Below are 25,278 nucleotides of genomic sequence, written 5' to 3' on the forward strand. Positions count from 1 at the left end.
GTATATTGTGGCAATTTAAACACATGGGGCAGTAGGTAAATACCCGTAATTCTTTTACATGTGCTGCAGTGATTAGAATGTAGTCTGCTGACTTAGATGTGTACAGAGCTAAACAAGTGTCTGTTCCCAGCATCTTAGGCTGTGCAGTTTGCTCAGCATCCTAGGTTTGTTATATGGCATACTAAAATATACTGTTCGTGATTCAACACTGTAAGTGGTGCCTGCTGAATGTCAGCGATTTTTAATGTTGTGGATCATTTTTAATATATATATATATATATATATATATATATATATATATATATATATATATATATATATATGACTGCTGATTCATGATTACAGTAACTGGACATCATGTCTGAAGTGGTGTACAAGACTTTTGGTGAATTCTGCTTTAGGGCTGCAGTGACTGGAAAATTTGTCAATGTATGGTCATCATATCCATTTGACCTTGAACACCTTATTGAAGTTTTATTGCCTATTTAATATTTTGGATCCCTGCTGTTATACTTATCATCTCTGGCAACTTTGTGTTTGCAGTTGTGGATGGTACCTGAGTTTCTCAACATTTGGGATATGCTATTGATTTTTATGAAATTATGTTTTTACTATTATTTTAAAAAACCCTGACGTTTTTGGTCTTTAATCCATCTACCACACAAGGAGCTTATCATATTTATACAAAACTCGTAATTATTTCCTAACACTTCAGGTTTTTTTTGTATTTTCTTAGTCATAATTTAAATGCTTATCATTCTTACTTGACATTCTTCTTATGTTTTGTACTTACAGTGTATTTGCTTTGATAATCCATCAAATTGTGTACTAGTCTGTATTAACTGTTTCTGAATACATTGCTGTAATAGCTCTGCATTATTTTTTCTATATGCATTGCTTCACTTTAGCTTTGTATACTTTGCTGTAGCTTTAACACATTAATAAAGCTGAAGTTGAAAAAGCTGAATGTTTTGTGTGTGTATATTGGTGAATCTGGATTTGCACACATTTTTTTGCAGAAAACACAAGTAATACCCTCATAAGTAGAGAGCATTATCTTCATTATATAGAACACAAAGTGGGGGCTGGGCAATGTTCCACCTGTGAATACACACCTCTAATCAGCTACAGAATATAACATCACATTGTGGCCAGCATGGCATCTCAGATAACCACCAGTTGAATTAACAACTAATTTGTGAAGTGTGCAGTAAGCATTTCAACAAATTCCAACATTACAAATGCTTTGGGGAAGTGACCACTACAAAGGTGGAAAGCATGTGTTATTTAATTTTGCTGAATCTGCTGATAAAGAATTAACTCATTAAACTGGTAAGCAGTATTAATTACAGTATGGTAATTATTTTATCTGGGAAAAGGGGGGGGTGGAGAGGGACTGTATTTAGAGTCTGGATTAAGAGCTACTCTGTTTCTGTGGACAATCATCTTGGACACTACTAAATACTATAAAACTTCCAACTGCCCTCTCTGATGAGAATAGCATTCCAGGATCTGTCCAGGCTTATGAATTGAAATAATTATCTCAGTGTTTCTCTCAATGGAGGCAAACAGTTGGCTTATATAGTTTAATTTGTTTAAGAGTAGCAACAAATGGAGGGAAGGAAGCATACTTTACCTAGAATGTGGAGCCATTTTGTTATTTTACCATGGGGGGGGGGGTAATTTCTCATAACAGGCTAGTATACTTACTTATGAAATGGAAAACTGCATTGTACCAAGTACTAAATATGCTACCAGAACTTTCAGTTTTGTACTCATACCATTATAGTGCTCACACCCTCAAACTTGTGTGAGAGCTACCAGCTGAAATTCATCATTATGGCCACAGCTACTTTCTCTATTCATTACAATCAAAACTCAGCAGAATATACAGGAAATGTCAATTTCTTTGGGGTGGATACTTGTTAAAACAACTGGTCATTCATGTGGCTTGTCAGGGTTATTGTGAGTTTGAGCAAAGCAATTTGAAATAATAGCCAGTATGTAGCTGACCAGTCAGGCATTTAAGGTATGCACAGTCAAAGTGCCTCTGCATCCCTTTCTTAATCATAGACAATCTGTGGATGAATATGACAGACTCTTGCTATAGTTTGATCACAGTTAAACAGTCATTGATTTGTTTTGGTAGGGACAGTGTTATCACTGATGTGTGTGGGGAGAGATGTGTATTAATAAACTATCATCACAGTTTTAGTTTGTCATACTGCTTCTTCACAGTCAAAATAGCTGTACCATATCAGAATGGACATATAGAGATTGTGGATGCAAAAGGATGAATCTAGTATTTTTGATATTTTATAAACATAGCAAAGACACAACCCACGTTTTGACATTCTGAGTGCTACTTTACTATTATAATTTCATAGCATCCTTATTGAAAATGTTTTTTGATTCATTTCACTACAAATATACCCCTTAACATAAAATCTTATGTGTTTTTGTGTGTGTGTGTGTGGGGGGGGGGTGCTTGACACTAAAATAATAATGTTTTCTTCCGAACACAAAATACCCACAGCGTCAGACAGAATAGAGTAAACCCCCAATAAAAATAACTCCTACTACTAAATCATGAAGAAACTTTCTGCATAGTGGTAGTGTTTTAGACAGGGTATTTTGTAATGTAATGTATAGGATAAGGAAAGAGGCCGGGGCAGCGATAGAGTTAGGGTTAAATAACACGAGTGCGGATACCACAAGGAGGCAAATCAAACGAATATGCACACACACATGCACACAGCACACACACACACACACACACACACACACACACACACACACACACACACACACACACACACACACACACACATACACACAGTACAAACATAAAGTACACAAGTATAACACATCTGTCACCTTGCTTAGGCCTTACTTTAATCATAACTTGCAAGCATTTGCACATATACACACACATATATGTACACATACATACACACATCCTGAATGCAAAAACACTAATATTTCTTCATTCTACTTACTCACATTTCTGCCTTCTAATATTTGGAAGTCACACTTTAGCCTGTTGGTAGAGCGTGTTTGATCTATTGACAAGAACCACAACTCACACAGAAATATACATGTGCATACACACACACACACACATATATATATATATATATATATATACATACATGTGTATACATACACGAGCGCGCACACACACACACACACACACACACACACACACACACACACACACACACAAGTGCCTGCAGTACACATTAGCCCACAATCATAATTTTCAGCTCCAAGCCTTTAATCCAAGCTCTGTAGATAACATCACTGTATGCTGCACTCAGAGGAGGAAAAATAGATGGGTACACAGACAAAGGCCCCAAAGGACCCCATGATCACTGCAGTTACAGTCACATTTTAAAAGGGGAGCAAACACATTTTAATGTGGTTACGTGTATAGTAAGAGAAAATACATTTCTGAACATTTCTCATAGTCTTTATTCTGTACTTTGAAAGCTGACCAGAAAGTATGAATATGCCTTGTAGCTTCTGAAATGGAATGTTGGCGGCATAGAAACTGTGAGGTGCTTCTGCCTGTGACTTATTTCGATTTTTGCATTTTTAACCACTGAAATACAGCAGACAAAGCTCTGAATATCTTCAAATGTGAGTGGAACAGTCTGCAAATTATGCAAAAAGGTGAGGCAAATAAACAAAACAATGTGGTACAATGCAATACAATGTTACAATGCAGACTACAAAAAAATCAGACAACAATAAAGTAAGATATTCATTAATACTAAAAGACACATTGATGTATAGGGTGTATGACTAGCAAAGTAAAAATAATACAATTACAGACTATTAACTCACAACTAGGGCATTATATTTAAACAATGTTGAGCTGAGGTAGTCCTAGAATATATAACTGGACAACAGATGAAGTATTGTACATTACAGTAAAATTTAGAGTTCAGTAGTACTTAGCAATGAATTGTTAGTAGTAGCAGCTAACTTATTAGTGTTAATGGCTCAGCAAGTAGCACACTTGCCTATGATGCCAGGAAGATCAAAGATCTCTGGGTTCTATTCCCCACACCTAGTGATTGTATCAATGTTTCTAATATTGCACTATAATGCACATTAAATAGGGTGGTGTAATTTGGCTGCAGCATTAAACTGAGTTTCTATCTGTTTCAGAAGGTAGTGCTTTCTGCGGATGTAAAGGATCGGATGGTATTAATCATGAAGATTAACAAAAAGAGTTCTTTATTATAATATCAGCATATTTTCATTTTACACATATTCACCTCCAAACATATATAGCTAAAAAATGTTTCATGGCCTTCAACCCACACACACACACACACACACACACACACACACACACACACACACTGTTCACAAAGTTCCTTGATGTTCTGGTGAAATTTCAAATAGTATGAATACAACTTTCGATATCTTCTGAAAAATATGTCACGCCTAGTAGAACTAACCCAGTCAACAAAAATAAGTAAACAAATGATGCACTGAATAAATATTAGGCAGAAAAATAAAATTCAATTTATAGCACAGGATTAAGCCGAACTAAGATGTCAAAATGTGTTCTATAAATCAACACAGAAAAAGACAAAATGCATGGAGACACAAAACTGGGTGAATTGATGCATTTTGTAGTGTTTTGTTGGAAACTCTACAATAAAACCTGATTTGAGCTGCACATGCCTTCTCAATACTCTTTAGTTAAAAAAATGACAAAATGTTGATTTGTCAAATTCTGTACAGGAAGAGTCTGTCCAGTTTCCACACTTTGTTCCTACAACATTCCATTTTGAAGCTATAGTCTCAAACATAGCTTCTAAAATCCCTCTTCAATTAGGCCAAGTTTAGACACCCCTATTATCTTAGCCTGATGTGAGAATATAGTAGTTAATACTTTACAAATGCAGCCTGTCTATTAATTCCAGGACGGCACTGAACATTTTTAACATTTTTTTCCATTATCAGTTTCCACAAACTAGAAATACAAAATCTGTTTTATCCACAAATGTGACCCTGCTAGCACTTCATCCACCTGCTGTCCATGTCAGAGCACATTGCTGGAGTTGGCAGATTCCCAACAAAAGAGCATGTCCTCAGACATATCCTCTCTCCACAGCAGCATTGACTTACAAAGTACAATATTACCTTTGTGTCAACTGCCTTGTTCAATATGGGTTGAGACTGAAATTGGTCCAATGGGATCAATGCTCTATCCCAGTTAATAAATTGTACAAACAAATAAATAAAAGACCACAATGTCTTTATCATGGATACTAAAAAACAGACATGTGCTGTCTTTAGAGTCCTAACCAGCTTTATAATACTTGATGGTAACTTAACAAAAGAACCACTGCTGTCAAAATCCAAACAAAAATAATCTCAAAATTCCCACAAAAACATGAGGGAGGTGAGTTCAAATAGTAGAGTATAATTATTAAAACATAGTGCTTTGTCTATGTTATTGGTTCTCCTTCATCTGCAGTGACATGGTCATCTTTGTTCCTTCACACAATTTAGGAGCCTGCGGTCTGTATCAAAACCTTTCAAATTACAGCTACACATCTGATACAAAGAGGGCTTCACCAATGGAAAATTGTCATTGCTGAAATATATCTGTGTACAAAGGCAGCTATCTGACAGAAAGAGCAAACCACAGCAGTTGTGGGTGAGAATCATGACCATCAGACTATACTTAGCACTACTAACTCCTGCACTCTGCTCCTCTTCTCATTGTCATAACCCCTCTGAGCAGAGTGTCGACATACGAAGCCCTGCACTCCAATGACAATATGATTTGCTACCACACTAAGGAGTTGTTGATCACTCTGACCTGTGCTCTTTGCTTGTATAATTACATTGCTAACAAATGGCTACAGCACAAGACCAGCATCATGGCGTGGAAAAGGTATATGAGAATCTAGTACATTCCATTTTAACAATGGCTGCTAATACTGACGTTTTACTAGAAGGTAACGTGGACTACAGTAAACATCTTGTCTAAAAACAAACACATCATCTACTGTATATACGAAGCAGGTCTAAAGTAGTTTATGCTAGAAATTATGACATGTAGTTTTGCACTGTCTGATTGTCATCCAAGACTGAATTAAGCAAGTCAGGGTGGGGATCAGTGAAATGCATCTGGGAGTGACGTGGCATTGTCAAATGGAAGTATAGTATTTCTGAGGGATGGCCTACTATAATAAGCTTTGCTGTCTCTCAAAGGGAGATCACACCTTCTCAGCTACACCTTACTTTTTAGGTTGTATAATAATTGTCTGCTAATTATTATTTAAGCTTCAGCTTTTTCCCTCTGCAAGGAGACCTGCTAAGAGAAGTACACCACCATCTGAAATCTGGTACTAATGGGGTTATTAACACCATAATACCAGAACAAATCAACTCTGCAGTAATATGACCTTAATGGTACACTGGTGACAACAGACATTTGGGATCTACCCTCAGCCTTCATTACATGTGCAGACAGCCTTCCAGGTTTTAGCTCTAACCAGCCAAAACTCATAACTGATAACGCTGGCTGATACCGTCAAGGACCCCATCAGTCACATAAATGGCTTCAACACAATGCCTAGTCCTCAGGCATTTATACTGCTGCAAATGAATTCCTGTATGCTACTCAGATTAAAGGTCATGCTAACTGTTACTTTTTCCCCTTCGCAACTAACTTTGCCAGTTTTACTGTATATCAAAGTCCATAGGAAAATGTGCAACATATAGCTGTCTGAGTAGGATTCCCTGAAACTTCCCTCTTTCTCCCTGGAAGTACACCCTCTGTTCTTTCATATTCACTTTTACCCCATCACTTGTAATCAACCATCTACAAAAGACACTTGGAATGATATAATTCCTTTCTCATTGATGACATGCCCCCTGTAACAATTCTCTTTGATGGGGTTTATATACCCCTTGCATTTAAGTTGCTTCATGTCTCCTATAACCATTCCCTTTTAAGGGGCTTATAGATCTTTTAGATTTTAAGTTGCTTTATGCCCCCATAGCCATTCTCTTTTAAGGGGGGTTTATATACCCTTTGCATTTTAAGTTGCTTTTTATACTGTACCAAACAGGATCTGCTGGCAATCAGTGTTAAACAGAACGATATCCAATTTAACAGTAACTAACACATAATCGTTATACAAGAAGTTTATGTAATAATTGGAAGATGTTGTATTATTATATAAACACTCAAAAAAAATAATTTTAATACCCCGATCTGGTGACCCCCCCCCCACCTTTGTTTGAAGGTAAGGACAAAAAAGACCTATCAAAGCTGAGAAAAATGGACATGTTTGTTAAACTGCAGCAAAGAGCTTTAATAGCTCCTTGATAGCATACTTCAATGTCATCTACACTTTAAAGGTTTTTAAGTTAAGCATTACCTAACTAGATAAGGCACTTAGATAGCTAAGTAAAAGATGCTTCTCTTCCTAACTACAGCAAACACCTTTGCTAAACTGTAGCAAAAGGCTATATTAGCTCCATGATACAGTTACTAACCACACTACAGTAGTAACGGTGGGTGTTTAAATTATTCCAGTGCCCATCTGGCACTTCTTCAACAGTCCCAACCACACCCCCTTATAGCTTATGTCCAAAGCAGTTAATACCCCTCAACCTCTTAGCAAAAGAATTCTGGACAAAGCCAAAAGCCCACAAATAGGGAGAAGTTTTAAATATTGATCTTGTAATCCTAGAAAGTTGATAGAAAATGGATAATTAGTAGGGCATATAAAATATTGCATTATAACTATAGGGATCAATCAGAGAAGTTTAGAAACGATTGTGAAAAAAGACTGGATAAGCAATTCATAAAGAAACAATTAGAAGATATATGTAAGGCTTGCAAATATGCAACAAAGTCTAGAAGATTTAGGATCTTTGCTTGAAAGTGTTTGCATAGGTGTTTTTATACTCCAAATAGACTCCATTTTTACCTCAGGCAGAATGCAAATGTTGGCAGTGTAATGGGGACAAAAGAGATGATTGGGAATATATATTTTTGGAAGTGCAGTGAGTTGGCAGACTATAAAAATCACCTGCAGACTACTATGTCAAAATACTGGGTGAGCAAATAGATGTAACTAAGGAAGTTACTTTTTGATCTGTGATACAGAATTAGAATTGCCTAGATATAGTAAGGCTTTGCTAAGTTTTTTTTTTTTTCTGGTGGCTGCCACAAAAGCAATTACAAGAAAATGGAAATCAAAGTACAAACCAACTGTACTAGAAGTAGTGAATGTAGTAAGAGAGAGAAAAAAAGTAGAAGTGGGATCTTTGCAAAAGGGTAGGAGCAAATTACATCAAAAAATTGATATTGTGGGAAGAATACATGCAGAATAATGCTTTGGAGGAGGAATGATGGTTAAGGGAAGGCAGGAATTGAATGAGCTATGTGATGTTTGAATGACAATGACTGTATAGTACATTACATGGGATGTAGAATGTTTTTAATGGAAAATATGTCAGTACGGTTTGTCTTCGTTTACATAAATGTATGATTGCCTATTCATAAGTGATAATTCAATAACAACGTTTATTGTTTAAAAAAATAGAATAATAGGTTTTGCATTAGCAAGTGTTTTTTTGAAGGGTATGAAATCTAAAACTCAAATGAATGTCATTATTTATTGACTTCAGTCTTCCACAATTTGCCAAAGAACCACAATTTTTATGAGAAGCAGACCACAAATATGAGGCAAAAATCTGGACATTATGTGCAAATCTGGACAGTTAGCAGGTATGAATTGCATTCTTCACCTCCTCACCTTTATTACCACTAGTAACTATTAAACTGGGTATTTAAAATGTAGAGACATTAGTTAAGTCTATTTTAAACTTGGGAACACGAAGTTTAGAAGTCTCATCTTCCTGATAATTTTACATGTATATGTTTGCAGACATAATTCAAAATTAATGAAGAATATTATATGAACAATGTTTAGCATGTTTATGCATTTCAATAGTGTAATGGTACACAACCTCCTTCATGTAGCATAACTGTTGATATTCATATTTTATGCACACTTATATTCTGTCAGGGGGCTCAATAGACACTGACTTAAGGCTCTGAAGAATGAAATTTAATTTCCATGTGATGGAATCTGGTAATTATTCAACTGATTTTTAACTGTAAACTTGAATCTTTACTGTGGTTTCATTATACATTTTTATACAGGTGTGTGTGTGTGTGTGTGTGTGTGTGTGTGTGTGTGTGTGTGTGTGTGTATATATATATATATATATATAGAGAGAGAGAGAGAGAGAGATTCATAGGAGATTACTAGGCTAATTGCCCTAGGGCCTTTACAAGCCTAGCCACATTATACCTGTGTTCCCTAATTGACCTTGGTTAATTGGTCATTATTCGCAAAGTGAGTCTATGATCAGCACCAACAGCCTCTATCCATGAGGGACTTATGTGCCACCTCCAGGGTGAATTTATGGTCTCCCATCCAGTTGTCTAGGTTGCACTTGAAAAGGGTTATTGAGGAGCTCTGCTTCATGTGAATTTGGAATTTATTCCAGAGAAGTGGCATTCTCTGGGAGATATATGTCTCTCCAGCATGTTCTGTTAATGTCACAGGCTAGGTTGAGATCCCTGGAGCATCCCATTTGATTTGCAGATCTGCAGCATTTCCATTAGGGCAGTGTCAGAGACTGCTCTGTAGGCCAGGCACAGGTTGTCTGTCAGCAGCCTGCAGGATACAGAGTGCTGTGACAGGGCTTTCAGTCTTTCTATGTAGGTTATGTTTGGGAGGCCCTGAATTTTCTTGATGAGAAACCTCTGGAGTCTCTACAGTTGCTGCAGGTGTCTGGAGAGGTACATGCAAACGGAAGCATTGTACTCTATTAGTGGTCTGATGAGGGTCAAGTACAGAGGAGCTGTAACATTCTTAGTCTTGGATGTGATGCCCTTACTTATGAGATGTGTAATGTAGAAGGCTTTCCTTACTACTTTAAACACATTTTATTCATTTATTTAACATATGTTGACCAGGAAAGTCCAACTGGGTCAGGAACCCATTTTCAGGGAGAAAAGCTCCACAAAGTAAAAACATTTGACAAAATAAAGTACAGTGATCATTACATTTCCATGTGGGGAGTGTAGCTTACAAAGTTACAAGGTACCTCTAGTGGCATACAAGCAGTTGAGAATCACTTACAGCAGTAATTATTGCAATCAAGAAATACAGAGATATAGGTTAATACAGATAGTTTATGTAATTACAATTTTTTTATTTTAATTAAACATTTGTTGACTGGGAAAGTCTGACTGGGTCAGGGACCCCTATTCAGCGGAGACCTGGGGAGAAAAGCTCCAAATGTCACAAGAAATTAAGACAGTTTACATATGTCGGAGAACAGTCAACTATAAAAGCACACATTATTATGTAATGAATATTAAATAAGTGCAGTGAGGTACATACAATAAAGAATACTGAGATAAGTACATAGAGGCAGATACAATAATAAGACATGTATTATATAGATGATACTAAGTTAAAGTAATGTGGTTCATTGCAAAAAAATTTTTTTCTGTTTTTTGTTTTTTAGGTAGGGATTAAGGTAAAGAGTGGGGGTCAGGTTGAGAGTCGGAATATTAGAAGCAAGCAGATGCTAGGAGAGTAGTAGCACAGGATGGGAAAGTTAAGGATATGGTCCAATGTGTTAGTGGTTAGTGGATGTAATCCATGTTTTATGGTTAGAAAGGAAGGCACCTAGAGAGTGAATGGAGTTCACCTGTTAGGGAAAGAGCAGGGACAGGTCTAACTCCCCTGCCCATTGTGACTGAAGTTTAGATTGCTATCAACCTGAGTTGCCAAATCTCTCACCACTGGGCATGAGCTTGGGGGGGGGGGTGCTGTTAATACTGTAATTTGCAGGGACTTCCTCTTTGCTAAAAGAGATAATAATAAACTTTTTTGCATTTAGTTTTAGTATAGTATGCATTCTGTCGGTGTCAAGTGTTTGAAGGTCACCTATGTCCTTGTTGATAAGGTCCATGATGATTATTTCCATGTTATTGCAGATAAGGCCAGTTAGGCTTATGGGTCTATAGTGCCCAGAGTCAGTTGATGGAACCCCTTTGTTCATAGGGTTACTGTTGCTGTTCTTCACTTGGCTGGAACAAAGCCAGTGCTCAGGCTGAGGATAAAGAGAGTGCCAAGTGGTTCTGCTAAGTCTTGTTTTAGATTGTTTAGTAAACAGCCTGGGATGTTATCTGGTCTCATAGAGGCCATGTTTTTGGCCTTGGACAATGCGGATATGATCTGCTCTTTGGAGATACTAGGTAGAGGAATGGTGTCAGGTATGCTTTGGGGTATGGCTGGTGGGGAAGAGGGGGTGAAGTTTGCACCAAATCTGTCAGCTAGCAGGTTGGCAATTTCCTCAGGTTCGGTATGAGAGGTACCGTCCACTATAAGTTTGGTACATAGTTGGGTGCTACCTTTTAGATTTCGGATGTAGCTAAAGAATGTCTCATGATTATCCTTAGCTAGCAATGCTAATTTAGCTTCATAACTAGCTTTAGAGGACTTCAAAAGATATCCGATTTGCTTGTTGAAGCTGTGGAGGGTATTCTTCTTCTGCTGAGTAATATATATATATATATATATATATATATATATATATATATATATATATATATATATGTACATATATATATATATATATATATATATATATATATATATATATATACACACACACACATATATATATATATATATATATATATATATATATATATATATATATATATATACACACACACACACACACACACACACAAAATCCAACAACTCGTAGTGTTTATCATTCACTAACACATGCCAAAAGTAGCCCCACCACACACAGCCATACAGACACACACATCGCATTGTGCTGTCACAGCAATATGCTCATTGTTACAGACCACTGCACCAAAAGTCACATGTGCAAGGGTTGCCCTGCTGCTAGCTTGCAGATGTGTCTGACCCTGATCCATTCCCTGCAATCATTTCTCACAGAGCTGGGCAGGTGTGATCAGAAACTGGAACACAGTAGTGAATGTCCCGTGTCACACAGTGGGAATTGACGTTCCTGTCATGCTTGTTAGGCTGGCCGCTGGTTACTTGATGTTAATTGCAAATCTCAACAAGCCAACAAATAGTACAATTCAATTAAACTGCCTAACAGCTGTATTTAGTGTAGTGTAGTATAGCTTTTGATTAGAAACGTATGTACTGTTGTGAAGTGGGTTGACACCTCATGTGTCCAAACTGGAACGTGGAATTTTTTTAAAGAAATGTGAGATTTTGAATCGCAGACCAGGGCTCACCCGTACATAATTATATTGTATTCTATGTTATAAATCATGTTATTGTGTTTACGATACAAAATCGTAGTTTTCCACTACAATTAAAGGGATATTCAGAAAACATTTGATTGTAAAAAAAAATATCCCCTCAAAAAACTTGGAGTAGCTGGACTATACCTATCAACAGCCCAAAATTTCACAGACTGTCCAGATTTTTGTCTCATGTTTTGATTTGTCGCTCACACAATTTGTGATTATATGGCAAATTCACTGAGGATTGACGTCACTAAATAATGATAAGACTTTTGAACTGAATTTCAGCTTGTTTTTCTATCAACTTTCTAAGTTTATAACACCAATAAGTAAAACCTGGCCCTGATTTTGATGCATTATACCCCCTCCAATTCTGGCTTTGTCCGTAATTCTTATACTGAGTTTAAGAGGTATGAATCGGACAAATGAGGGACACTGTGTAAACCGTGGCTGTGAAGTGCACAGCACCATATTGCAGCAGCTTTTTAGATAATATTTCAAATTGTGTATGCGTTTCCCTTTTAGAAGCAGCATCAAAAAGTGCTCAAGAATGTGTTAGTTTACTACTGAGAATGCGATGAGCTATGAACGTAAGGTGAAACTCATTCAACGTGCTTCATAGTCTTGCTGTATGACATCATATCTCTCAACTGTACAGATTGTCCTGATTTTTGCCATATATTTTTGATCTGTTCTTCATAAAATATGTGGTTTTCTGGCAAATCACTGAGGACTGACGTCACTAAATAATAACATACAGTTCAGTTTCAGACTTCTTGTCCTTCAGAAAGTGCAAGCTAACACAAATCCTGTTATTCTACAAACGTTGTAAGTTTATAAGCGCGACATTTAAAATCTGTCCCTATTTTGGAGTCTTTGTCCCCCGTTACTTTAGGCATTGTCCAGATTTCTTGCACTAACAGGCTGAGAGGTATGATGATATTATATAAGTAAGGTTTAAGGTTATCTGCCCTAAGGAAGCCTTATTCTGTTCTGTATGCTGCTATCGCCTTATACTTAAAAAGCATCAAATTAAAAAAAGTGGGAAACATGCCTCTCAACGGTTTTGCTACACAATTGCGAACAAAAAAAAAACAAAAGAAATGTGTACGTAAAGGCTCAAAATTATAGACAATTTTAAACATTGTTCTCATTCAGTTACAAAGTTAGTAGAGCAACAGGCTTTGAGTGAGTATGAGGAGTTTTTTTTTAACCTAAACTAGTATGAAACTGAAACGCCCAGTCATTTTCCAGAAAATTATGAATTTTTACGAGGGACAGGGCACATGGGGTAAATCCGGGACGTTCTGTGAAATCAGAACAGTTGAGAGGTTTGATGGAAAATATTAAACTAGGTAGGTAATATGTATTGCATCTTCTTCTGGCTTTTCCCGGTTAGGGTTCACCACAGCAGATCATGTCTGCTCATGATTGACAGTGGAGTTTTATAGTGTCGAGTTGCCAGCCCGGAACCTAACCTTCCACAGAAGGCACACACACACCTAGGGCCAATTCAGAGTGTCCAATCCACCTACTGCATGTCTTTGGGAGGAAACCCACGCGACCACAGGGAGGGCATGCAGAGTCCGCACAGAAAGCACCCGAGCCAAGAATCGAACCAGAGAACCTCTTGCTGTGAGGTGGCAACGCTAACCGCTGCACCACCGTAGCCGCCCTAGGTAATATGTATTGTATACCTTTCAGAAATATTGTAAACTGACGTTGGCATGAAGTGAATATTTCGCTGAGTCTCCTCTCTCTCTCTTTGTCTCTGTCAGAAATCCCTAAACAGGATTAAATCAGAATACTCTAATCGCTCTTAACCCCTCTGTAACTGCCAAACAAGCCTAAATTGATGGACCACCCCCTTACCCCCACCCTGTTTGGCAAAAGACAAAGTCCGCAAACTGGAAGATCACCCATCGCCTCTACCCCGTCATCTCTGTCAGAGATCAGTAGATCAGGCATTGCCCCATCCCCTTCACTTTTATCGGGGATCCCTGGATCGCTCATCGACCCATCCCCTTCACTTCTATCGGGGATCCCTTTATCGTTCATCGCCCCGTCTCCTTCACCTCTGTGTGGGATCCCTAGATTAGTCTTCGCCCCATCCACTTCACCGCTATCGGAGATGCCTAAATCATTCATCGCCCCACCCCTTTCACCTGTTTCGGAGATCCCTAGATCGTTCGTTGTTCCCCTATCCCGTCACCTTTGCCAGAGATCCCTAGAAAGCTCATCTCCCTGTCCCCGGGCTTCACCTCTATCGGAGATCCGTAGATTACTCATCGACCCACCCCCTAATCTATATCAGAGATCAAGAGATCCCAAAGTTAAGCGTTAGAATGCTCATTTATCCTAAAGGGAAGGGAGCGGCAGGGTTCCATGTCTCCCAGGTCCGAAGATCCAAATATAAATGCATAAACAATGGGTTTCAATATTTTTATGTTGAAAATAATGTATTTTTGTTTCAGTAAATGTACGCTGTTTTCCAGATGCCGCACATTTTGGAAAGGGAGGCTTCATTTAACCATGCATTCACACCTGGATATTGTTGCTAGCTTGCGGTCCCTTCCACATAACTAGGACTGTCAGCTTTTCAATGACCAAATAGAACTTTTTTATGGAAACATAAAAAAGCAGGACAAATCATTCTCATAACCGGTGCAAAAGACTGGACTTCCTTTGTGGGAAAGTAAGTTCACTCTTGTAGAATATAAATTGTTCCTGTTATTTCGTATTGTATTAAGAAGTTCCATACAGATAAGCAAGTTCATTACTATGGACTATGGACATTTGAACCTAATTGGAACCTATAAAAATAGTTGTTTTTATGCAACTATAGGGAAAACGAAGATTTTTTTTGTCCAAAAATCTCAGTACTTTTGCCATGTTTCTTCGTAAACACTGAGAAGTAATAAATACCATATTAATGAAATACACAACTTTCCTTTTTTCACAGCGAGGTTAACGTCTGGATGATGGGTGGCTTATTTTTTCATCACAGTTAAACAAGTGAAGATTACTGAAGTGGGCTCACGGATGTAATATATAGCTTTAAGTTTGCTATTACTGCTGTTCTTATTTATTTGTAATAAATTCTTGCTGTTGTAAAATTAAAATGTAAAAAAAAACAAATACATATGGTTAAACGTAAGATGCACAGGTTCACAGCCAATGTGATGATAAAAAATAAGTGCAAATAATTTATTTAATGCCGTACTGTGCAGTTAATACATTTTTTACTGGGATTTACGTTTATCGCGCTTTCCACATTTTAAGAAGTAATAGCTTACAATTGTTGAACTTTTGAAATTTTAGGATTTAGAAACCCCATGGCCACTAGTGTTACCATATTTTCACAAATGAATTCATCATATTAAAATAAGTATTCTTGATTCTTACGCCGGTGCCTAAAATTGACACAAAACAACACGTGATAATGCGAGCCCCCCCCCACCCCAGTCGAGTATTGGGTTAATGCCCTTAAAATCCAGCTCACCCCTGTTTTACTGACAAAATCTGATAACGAGCAAACAGACTAAAGGCGTCGTTAGGGGTAAATGTTTTCTGTGATTTTTAGTAAAGCTGTTGATTTTTCACCTTAAGTATCAGCGCCCCTTGACATTCTTAATCCTGCTGGACTAGGGACCAAAACAGGGAATGTGACATTGGTAGGTAAAATTATAAAAGCCAATACTTTTGGTTTTCTTTGTGGTATTTTCGTTTATTTGCAAATGTAGCAACTAACCGGTTATTTAATTGTCCAACATTTTAACTGTTGTGACCCATTTTAGTATAATATAGTCAGTTTCAAACCAACCAGAAACATTTGTGAACACTGCTATTTTTCAGCTACATACATTCGGCATGGGCAGCAGCTATACAACTTTTCCTGAAACAGCTCCAAACAATGAAAGTCACCTGCTAACCCCCCCCCCCCCCCACAAAAAAGCACTATCATATCTGAAATTCGGGTGCGGGTGGTCTTTAATAACTGCCAATGTCCGGATTGCACGGTTGGGGCAATCAGAACCCAAAATACCACAGTGACCGTTAGATTAAAAAAAGTATGCAATATATATACTTAAATCTGACTTACGGGAGGCAACAGTTAATACTAATAAGATAAGATATACTAACCTGTTATTCCTCTACCTGAGAGCAAAACATGCAGCATTTAAACCAAAGTTGGAAGTTAGTATCCACCTCTTTCTGTTTTTTTCAGGGATTGTCACCTTGGTTTCTGCAGGTCTGTTGCTGGGAATGAGGATAATTTGTCTTCTTTGTTATAGAAGCAGTGTGGAGTTGAGCTGGAAATTGGCTTTTTTGAAGGGATTAAGTTATCACTGCTGAGGCAGTGTAACTTGAGAAACTCCAATTTCCCTGAAAAACAAGATCTTTTAAAGAAAATGGCTTCTAATGGAAATGCCTGGCTCTGGGACACAAATCCCAAGTCTGGCTCATACCTGTTGCAAAAAAAAAAAAAAAAAAACCTCTGCCACCTTTTCGTGTCTGAAGCTAAATTACAGAATTAGCATCAAGCACTGCGATTAAAAAGTAGATAGCCCTAACCTGAACAAGTCGTAAATGCACAAAAGCTTTCATTTAAGACAAATTAAACATCTTGACAAATAGGTCTAATCTTGCCTTTAGAGAGGAGAATATATTATTATATTTGACTATACAAGTTATATGCAAAGGACTGAAGTGGTATTTTTTAAGGTAAATATTTAAAGTACACAGCAATGCAAGTCAGACGGTTATTACTGATAATATTTTTTCTAAAATTTTTCTTATATAATGTTTTTTTTACATTATGAGATAGTTTCACAGAGTTTTGCAAAAGGACAAAGTTAACTGAGGAAGTGCTATAGCATGCATAAGGTTGGGAAGGTCTGTGGCAGATTTCAAAGTTATTTTTGTTGTATGTATGTGCTTTAGTGGTGAGTGCGTCAGCATTCTTTGGCATTGTATGGGGTACTCAGCATTTTATGAGTAAGATTGTGTCGATTTTAATATGATACTTGCTCCAAAACTATTCCTTCAAAGATATTGAACTGCTTGAACAATTTTATTAATGCCATGAATAAAACTGACATATAGATGCAGAAGTGGAGATACTATATTAATTGGTAAACAGCTTGCATTTAGTTTTCTTATGTAGATTTGAATGTGTTAACCAAGACTGCAGAGATGAGAATGCTTGTTGCTGCCAGTGAGTAATGAATATGGTTTAATCTATGCAAATAAATGCAGAGTTATCATAGGTTCATAGGTAGGTACTAGGCTATCGGCCCTGGGGCCTATACAAGCCCAGCCAAAAAGGTACCCTGGCTTTTGCCACCCAAGAAAATTATTTTCCTGTGCCACTGTCGAGCAGAGCCACAGAGGTGATCCCCGGGGTGAATTTCCTATTTCCCATCCAATGATCAAGATTTTTCTTGAAGGGTGCTAATGAGGAGCTTTGTTTGATATAGATAGGTAGTCTGTTCCAGAGTATGGGAAGTTTCTGGGACAGGAATCTATCTGCATGGTAATATAACATTGTAGGTGGAATGGCGTCTTCTTCAACTGCTATAGCACAGGACTGATTAAATTGTGAATTCTTAGTTACCTTTTTAATGTGATTTTTGCCCCCACCCGAAATCCTGCAAACCACCAAGCCAGCCCCCACCCCCCATGGCCATTCATTTCTTTGCCTGTGAATTTCACCTGGTTTCAGGAAGAGACATGTCTGGACAGGGTCATCATATAGCTGGCCATGAGCAAGAATGTACCTAGGAGTTCATAACCTGTACACACAACTATCATATTTCATGCCCCGTGAAAGCCACAAATTGTGCCACAATACCACAGTACACAGTGGTGTGATATTATATTACCACCTCCTGATAGTTAGACGTCCTCCTGATAAATACTGACTTTTTGGTTCCATTACATGAATTCCTTGGTTACATCATACAGTTAGTTGAAAAATGAGGAAAATTTCTTCTTAATGAGACATGGCTGAGAGGTGTGAAAGTACATAGTAACCACACCTACAACCACAGACAAAATTAATTAAGTTCATTTTTGACACAGGAGATTTTTGCATAGCAAGATAAATGTGTTCAATTTTATATTTAGTTTGTCAATTATTTCTAAAACAAAATATTTGCTGAACTAAATGTGAAATAGAAGACAATTCTTCCACTATTCAAAATTCTCATCTTGTCACAGTATGTACACCCCACAAACTGCACCCAGTTGCACATTTTGGAAAATTCCATGCTTACTTAAAACACTTTACTTTTACAATTCCTTTGCCCTACATGGAAATCTACCAACATAAAACTAACTTGTTATTACAAAATCAATAGAAATCTGCAGCTTAGCTCCGGAGAACCACTATCTGCACAATTTCATGCTGATACTGCAGCTCTTGTGAACAACTGCAAAGTTAAAATGGAAATACCTGCACTTATGTTAGAGCTGCAGCAGCAACCTCCACCTCCAGCGAGAGTCTGACTCCAGGATCCTTCTAACAAATGAAGACTAGCGCAGTTGAAATACATGGCCAATATAAGCAATAGAAAATGAAAAGTTGAGAACTCACATGGAGATAGGCAGTTATCTCTCAGGAGAACACAAGAGGAAAATCATAAAGCAACAATAGCACCCCCCCCTATACACACACACACAAACACACACACCCATGCAGAACCAGGTCTGCTCTGTTCCTCCTTCAGACTTAGAAAACGAGTCTCACTGGTGTCCTTCCCTACCACTTTAACTGCAATAAGGTTGGGCAGAAGTATCCTTTCAGGCAGACAGCTTGGACACTGTCACCCTCGCCTCCCATTGCTTAATAGTCTGCCACTCACCAATAGCTGTCCACAGCTGGTCCCAAAGTGTGAATTCCTGGTCAAAGCTCTATGTCTGAGTGCTACGCAACAATATCCTTAAAATGAAAATCAGCATTATGCCACCCTGCATTTAATAAAACCGTATGCAGCTATATGGTCTGCATCCGACTGCTGATGCTTAACCATGAGGAACTTTATGCTCTCAACTGGCATTCCAGGGTATTTGTAATGGCTTAATCCCACCCCCAGGCAGGTGAATGTGTGGTTTGCATCCATAATGTCTTCCCTTTATGACTCCTTCATGCTTCCTCACACAGGCATTTAAGGCTGTCACCTGGTGGTGGCTTGGTGAGTCTAATTTCCAACCTGAAGCCATGCATTTACATAACCACACCTACACCAAGATATTATAGCAAATTTATAAGGTCAGGCCTGCCTCCCCTCCCCTAGCAGGACATGCTCATCCACTCCTACCAGCTCCATCAGGTGCCTAGGCACTAGTCAAACTCTGGTCACCTACGCCATGATTGAGGCTTATTCCTCTACATCAACAGAGCTAACTGAATTAATATTTATTTATGAGCAATATTTTAGCAGCTTGGATATCTTTTTCCTCCTTGAAGATTTAGTAGACATATTTGGTAATTTGATGCATTACAGTTTTCAGGGAGATGGTGGATATGGATATGATTGATTTTCAGGCATCCAATTGATATTGCAAAATGGATGTCTCTTTTGCCAATGACAGGATGGACAGAAGTGTAAAGGTCACAGCTGAGGTGTTTTTACTAAATGCCACAGATAAGTTATGACAAGTACACGGAAAATTAGCAAAGCATTTTTTGTACTATCATGATACAAATGAGTATATTTTCCTTCATGACTGCCCTGATGGATTATATTATTGCAACTGAAAAATTATGTGTTCTGAAATTCAGAATGGGTGGGCAATTTTTTGTTGCAGAATTGGCTGACTTGAAAGATAAAGTGAGGTGGAAAATATATGTGTTATTGAAGTACTGGAGAAAAAAAGTGTTTGGATTGTTTGAAATATATGGCTACTACAATATGTGACAGTGTGGGTGCCCATATTGATAGTATTAAGCTAGAGACTGCATATCTGTGCCACATTTTGGGCTGCTGATTGTTCATTCTCCTTTTATTGTTGTCTGTTTTCAGTCATGGTGTGTTAAAGAGCAGGTGCTGTCCCAGCATTAGAGTCTTGGTAAACAATGTTTTATTAGGACAAGGAGAGGGGTTTTGGCAATAACCATTCAATGCAAACAACTGGCTTAAGTGCACCACTTTATGAGGTGATATCAAAATGCAATAAAAAGATCTTTAAGTTCCATTTGACATATCTGGTGACCCTGAAGGTATTTTTTCCATACTGGAATGGTTTGGATTAGTGAAGGAGTTGTAGCAATGGACAATATTTTTGCAGAGTGTTTCTCCTTCCAAGAGCCATGAAGACAATGTGAACCTTCTAGGAGGTGACAATCATCAGCATCATGGAGACTGTTAATACTTGTACAGTATCTGGCTTTGCATGGAGATTGTGAGCGGTCCAGAAATACATTGTTGGGGTGTATTATTTTTTATTTTGGGTTAGGAAGGCCCTGGTCTGGTTTGCAACTCAGCTTATCAATTATTGTTTTTTATCATCTGCTCTGGTCCCTATTTGCCTCCTGCTGCTGATTCCCCACACTTGTCCAATTAGTCCTTCTCACTGCTCACCCAGGTTTCACCAGTCAATCCAAGAGGACAGGGATTCCGAGTTGAATTCTGCTGTGGCTCTGTGGGTGGGCCCCCCTCTTTAAAAAGAGAACAAACTCATAGTCTACAGCCTCAGAGACATACTGTTTCCCCTTAACACAGATAAGAGTCAGAGGTTAGCATCATATATGCAGCCAGAGGTGCGGATTTTAGGATATGGTTAAGGGAAACCATAGATGAGAGACATGAACATGACAATACAGGCATCACCATCCATGCTGTCAGCTTATTCATGCCTCCTATTACAACAGTAGCCTGCATGTAACCAGAAAAACACCCTACATTGTCCACCAAACTTTACCCTGATTGCATGCAATTCTCTACCCTTCCTCAGTGGGGGAGCTGACATAGGCTGCTCATTCTCACTCCCCTTCCCTGGCCCCATCAATGCCCAAGTCACTAATCTAAGATGGCTTGTTTGAATAACAGTTAGGGCTCCACCCTTCCCTTCTACAATATGAAGGTGAGGAGAGCTAATGAGTTATTGATGTGCTTTATTTGATATATCTCAGAAAATTACCCAGAAGGTGATGACTCTCTAGGAGTAGCCCTAGGATATTGAGGAATAAAGCCCTGGCTACAACCCAGATTGGGCTGAATTAGCAGCTCAGGTGCTGTAAGGACTAGGGCAAGAGGGATGGAAGCTAGTGCTGGCTCACACATTGAGAAGGGAGGCTGGGAATGATGTGGCCCCCTCCACCACTGACCTTAGCTGGAACATTGTGATAGTGTAGTAGTAGCATCCTTCTAGTTTTGCAGGGCAGTACACTACTTAACATTAGGAGGTTCACTCTTAGGGACTCACCTGAGCTGTAGTATTAACAGAGTCCAGCAGCTGCCATGTGGGTAGGGTTAAATGGAGAGGGAGAGGACACTCACACGTATAATGACCTGCAAGCACCTTAGTCTTGCCTCCTTTTGGAATGATTAGGCCTCATGCCTCTCACTACAATCAGGGAATGAATGGGCCATAAGGCTCTTGCCCTGACCAAGAAATTAATGGTCTGGCTCTCATTCCAGAGAGAAGGAATGGAAGAATAAACTTAAGCATCAGAAGGCTCATGGCTGCTGGTTATGTATGACAAAATGTACAGCCCCCTACTTTTGAAAATCTATGATCTGAATAAAGATTGTGTATACAAAAGATTGATTGTCCATTTAGTTGGATAGCAAACATTGTTCTGCTCTGAAAAATACTTTTCTTTCAATATCTGATTCTTTACTGACTGTGGGTAAGAAGGCCTCTGCTTCAAAGGTAGACTGACATTGTCTGTTTGTTGGATGAATAAAACAAGTTAATAGAACATGTTTAAACTGGGTGAAATATTAAATAAACTTGTGCAGAAGTTGTGCTTGGGAAAGATGTATTCTCCATCTGGGTTGAAGTGCAAGATTATTGTTTAAGATTTAAATTGTAACAAAGGAGAAATGAAAGGAAGAACATGGGTTCCCTTTCATTAGCTGCATCTAAAATTATATTTGTATTTTTTTAGGTATAATTTATTGTTTGGATTGTATATCAAGCACAATGAAAATACTGCCTGCCTGGGGATAACAATTTAACATAAAGAAATTAGTTTCTTTCTTTATAAAATCTGTTGCTGTTAAATTCTAGAAAATGTCTAAGCTATTTTACTGTTGTCATATGAGAGGGGAAAAAAACAATAATTGGATAGTTAGGTCATAAGATAACCTAGGCATTTGTATATCTTTAGAAAACTGGTTGGGCAATGACTTTCATAAGCCAGATAGAGATGCTTCAAGATATGTGAAAGAACTCTGTTAATGCATTTAGCCCTACTGCTATATAGTTTTTTTTTTAAACAAGAAACATCTTTATTAAATTATCACTTATGACATAGGCAATAATACATTTATATAACTGAAAACAAACCATACTGACACAATTTTATACATTACAAACAATACTGATATAATTTTAGTTGCAAATATTATACATCACTTATAATCTATCTAGTCATTCTCAGTCAAACATTACACAGTTCATTCATATCCTGCCTTCTTTTAAACCTTGTACCTCCGCTGCAGGTATTGTTCTTCCAATTCCCATTATTTTTCTATGTTATTTGCTCCTTTCCTTTTCTAAAGATCCCAATTCCAGTTGTTTTCTCTCTGTCACCAACTATATTCATTACTTCTAGTAAAGTTCTTTTAGACTTTGATTTCCATTTTCTAGTAATTGCTTTTTTTTCACAGCCACCATAATTAGACTCAGCTAGGCCTTACTATGTCTAGGCAATTCTGATTCTGTTATCATAGCTAAAAATAATTTCCTTAGTTACACCAATTTGCTCACTCAGTATATCTGACAGAGCAGTCTGCAGGGAATCTTCAAAGTCTGCCAACTCATTACACTTCCAGAAAAGATGTTCCCAATTAACTTTTTCTTTCCTATCACACCTCCAAAATTTGCTGTCTGCCTGTGGAAAAATTCTTTGGAGTCTACTTGGAGTATAAAAATACTCATGTAAACACTTCTAAGCAAAGATCCTAAATCTTCTTGACTTTGTAGCATATTTAGGAGACATACATGTATTTCCATATGGTTTCTTTGTGAATTGCTTATCCAGTCTCTCTTTCCAATCCTTTCTAACCTCCTCTGATTGATTCTTTTAGTTATCATGCAATATTTTGTATGCTATACTAATTATTCCTTTTATAACAGCAGCTTCGCTTCTAGCTTCTATTAAAAACTCTATCAGTGCTACTCTTTCGCTTATGATCCCCCTAATTCTTTCTCGTTGCCTATACTCTGATGTCAATCTTTGAAAGGGAAGGCAGTCTCTAGCCTGCCATCCAAATAAATTCTTGGCCTCTTCTCATTGTATTACCTTTCCCTTTCTAATTATCTGTTCCCAATACCTTGATCCTTTTGCCAGTTTTCTCCAGTAAATTCTAGCCCCCTCTTCCCTATTGTCTGAATTCCTAGTTGCAGTCACCCCTATTAGCAGAATTTCCTTTCTAGATTCCTGTGTTGGCTTAGTTCTCAGAATACTTTCTGCTATTTTATGAATATAATGTTCTGCATTCTCCTTAGCACCTACCTATGAACCTATAATTTTCTTGGGTGGCGAAAGCCAGGGTACATTTTTTGGCTAGGCTTATATAGGCCCTAGGGCCAATAGCCTAGTACCTACCTACCTATGGACCTTAAGGGCCTGCATCCAAAATCACAGTCTCACCTTTTCTTGAGCTTCCCCCCTCTTTCATCATCATCATCCCCTTCCACTTTGAATTATAGGTTTCTGTTTGTACTATGTATAGGAGCATTAACTATGTAGCTCTGAAATAACCCTTCAAATTGGGTAATCCCAAACCTCCTTGTTCAGTTGGAAGAATCAGCTTATCCTACTTGACTCTTGTCATATTCCCCTCCAAGATAAATATCCTTCAGCTCTTTACTGATTGCTATCTACAACTTCTCCTATGGTTGATAGAAATATGCTTGACCTGTGTATAAAACTAAAAAGACTAAAATATTTTAACTATTTGTATTTTGCTATCCATATCCATATAACAGAGCTTCCAATTTCTCAGTTTTTGTATTATCTTTTGTTTAGTCTCTTCCCAAATATCTTTAGCTACCACACCAGAATCCCCTTTAATCCATATGGCTAAGTATTTCATTTTATCATGTCCCCCTATTATGCAATACTTTAACATTTGTCTGTCCCGCTAAATAATTCTTGTTACTTCTTAACAATATTTCTTTCTTTCTTTCTTTCTTTCTTTCTTTCTTTCTTTCTTTCTTTCTTTCTTTCTTTCTTTCTTTCATTTCCACCTTATTTTTAAACTCCACTTTAGTTTTATCCCACTTCCTAGCTATATTTTCAGAAGAAATTTCTATCTTCTCTAAAAACTCACGAATAATTTCCACTACTCTTTCCTTAAATTCTTCTCTTTTTAACAGATGGGTAGGAAAGCACCGGTGTCTCATTTTTATTTCATTACCCTGCATTTTAATTTTAGTTATTATTGTCATGCAATCTGAAATAGTTATTGGATGTGTATTAAAACTTTCAACTAAATGCACATACTCTTGTGAAATGTAAGTTCTGCCTAGCCTAGCCAAGTTTTTGTAGCTTGGGGAATAATATGCAAATTCGCTCCAAACTCCTGCTACTGAATTCACATCTTCCATGCCAAATATTTTCATAAATTTCTTCAAAAATCTACCCTCCTTTGTTATAATTTCCCTTCTGGGACTCCCAGACACATATTCACCACTGTAAATCAAATTCCAGTCTCCACCTGTAAGTAACA

At 37.7% G+C, this 25,278-nt stretch overlaps 2 protein-coding genes across 2 annotated transcripts in view; one reads left to right on the top strand and one right to left on the bottom strand.

The window, feature by feature from the left end:
- Positions 1-16,668, bottom strand: part of TECTA (tectorin alpha) — a 623,032-nt gene extending 606,364 nt beyond the window's left edge. The window contains exon 1 of the mRNA XM_044075148.1: positions 16,514-16,668. The gene's annotated coding sequence lies outside the window, so the exon portion shown is untranslated. The remainder of the gene's footprint in view (positions 1-16,513) is intronic.
- LOC122804025 (hydroxysteroid 11-beta-dehydrogenase 1-like protein) overlaps positions 1-25,278 on the top strand; it is a 238,509-nt gene that overhangs the window by 11,166 nt on the left and 202,065 nt on the right. The window contains exon 2 of the mRNA XM_044073703.1: positions 10,594-10,605. Coding sequence (XP_043929638.1) covers positions 10,594-10,605 — 12 coding nt within the window. The remainder of the gene's footprint in view (positions 1-10,593; positions 10,606-25,278) is intronic.

The sequence above is a fragment of the Protopterus annectens genome, chromosome 6.part0 (assembly GCF_019279795.1).
Source record: "Protopterus annectens isolate FY-2018-M chromosome 6.part0, PAN1.0, whole genome shotgun sequence".
NCBI classification, from domain to species: domain Eukaryota; kingdom Metazoa; phylum Chordata; order Ceratodontiformes; family Protopteridae; genus Protopterus; species Protopterus annectens.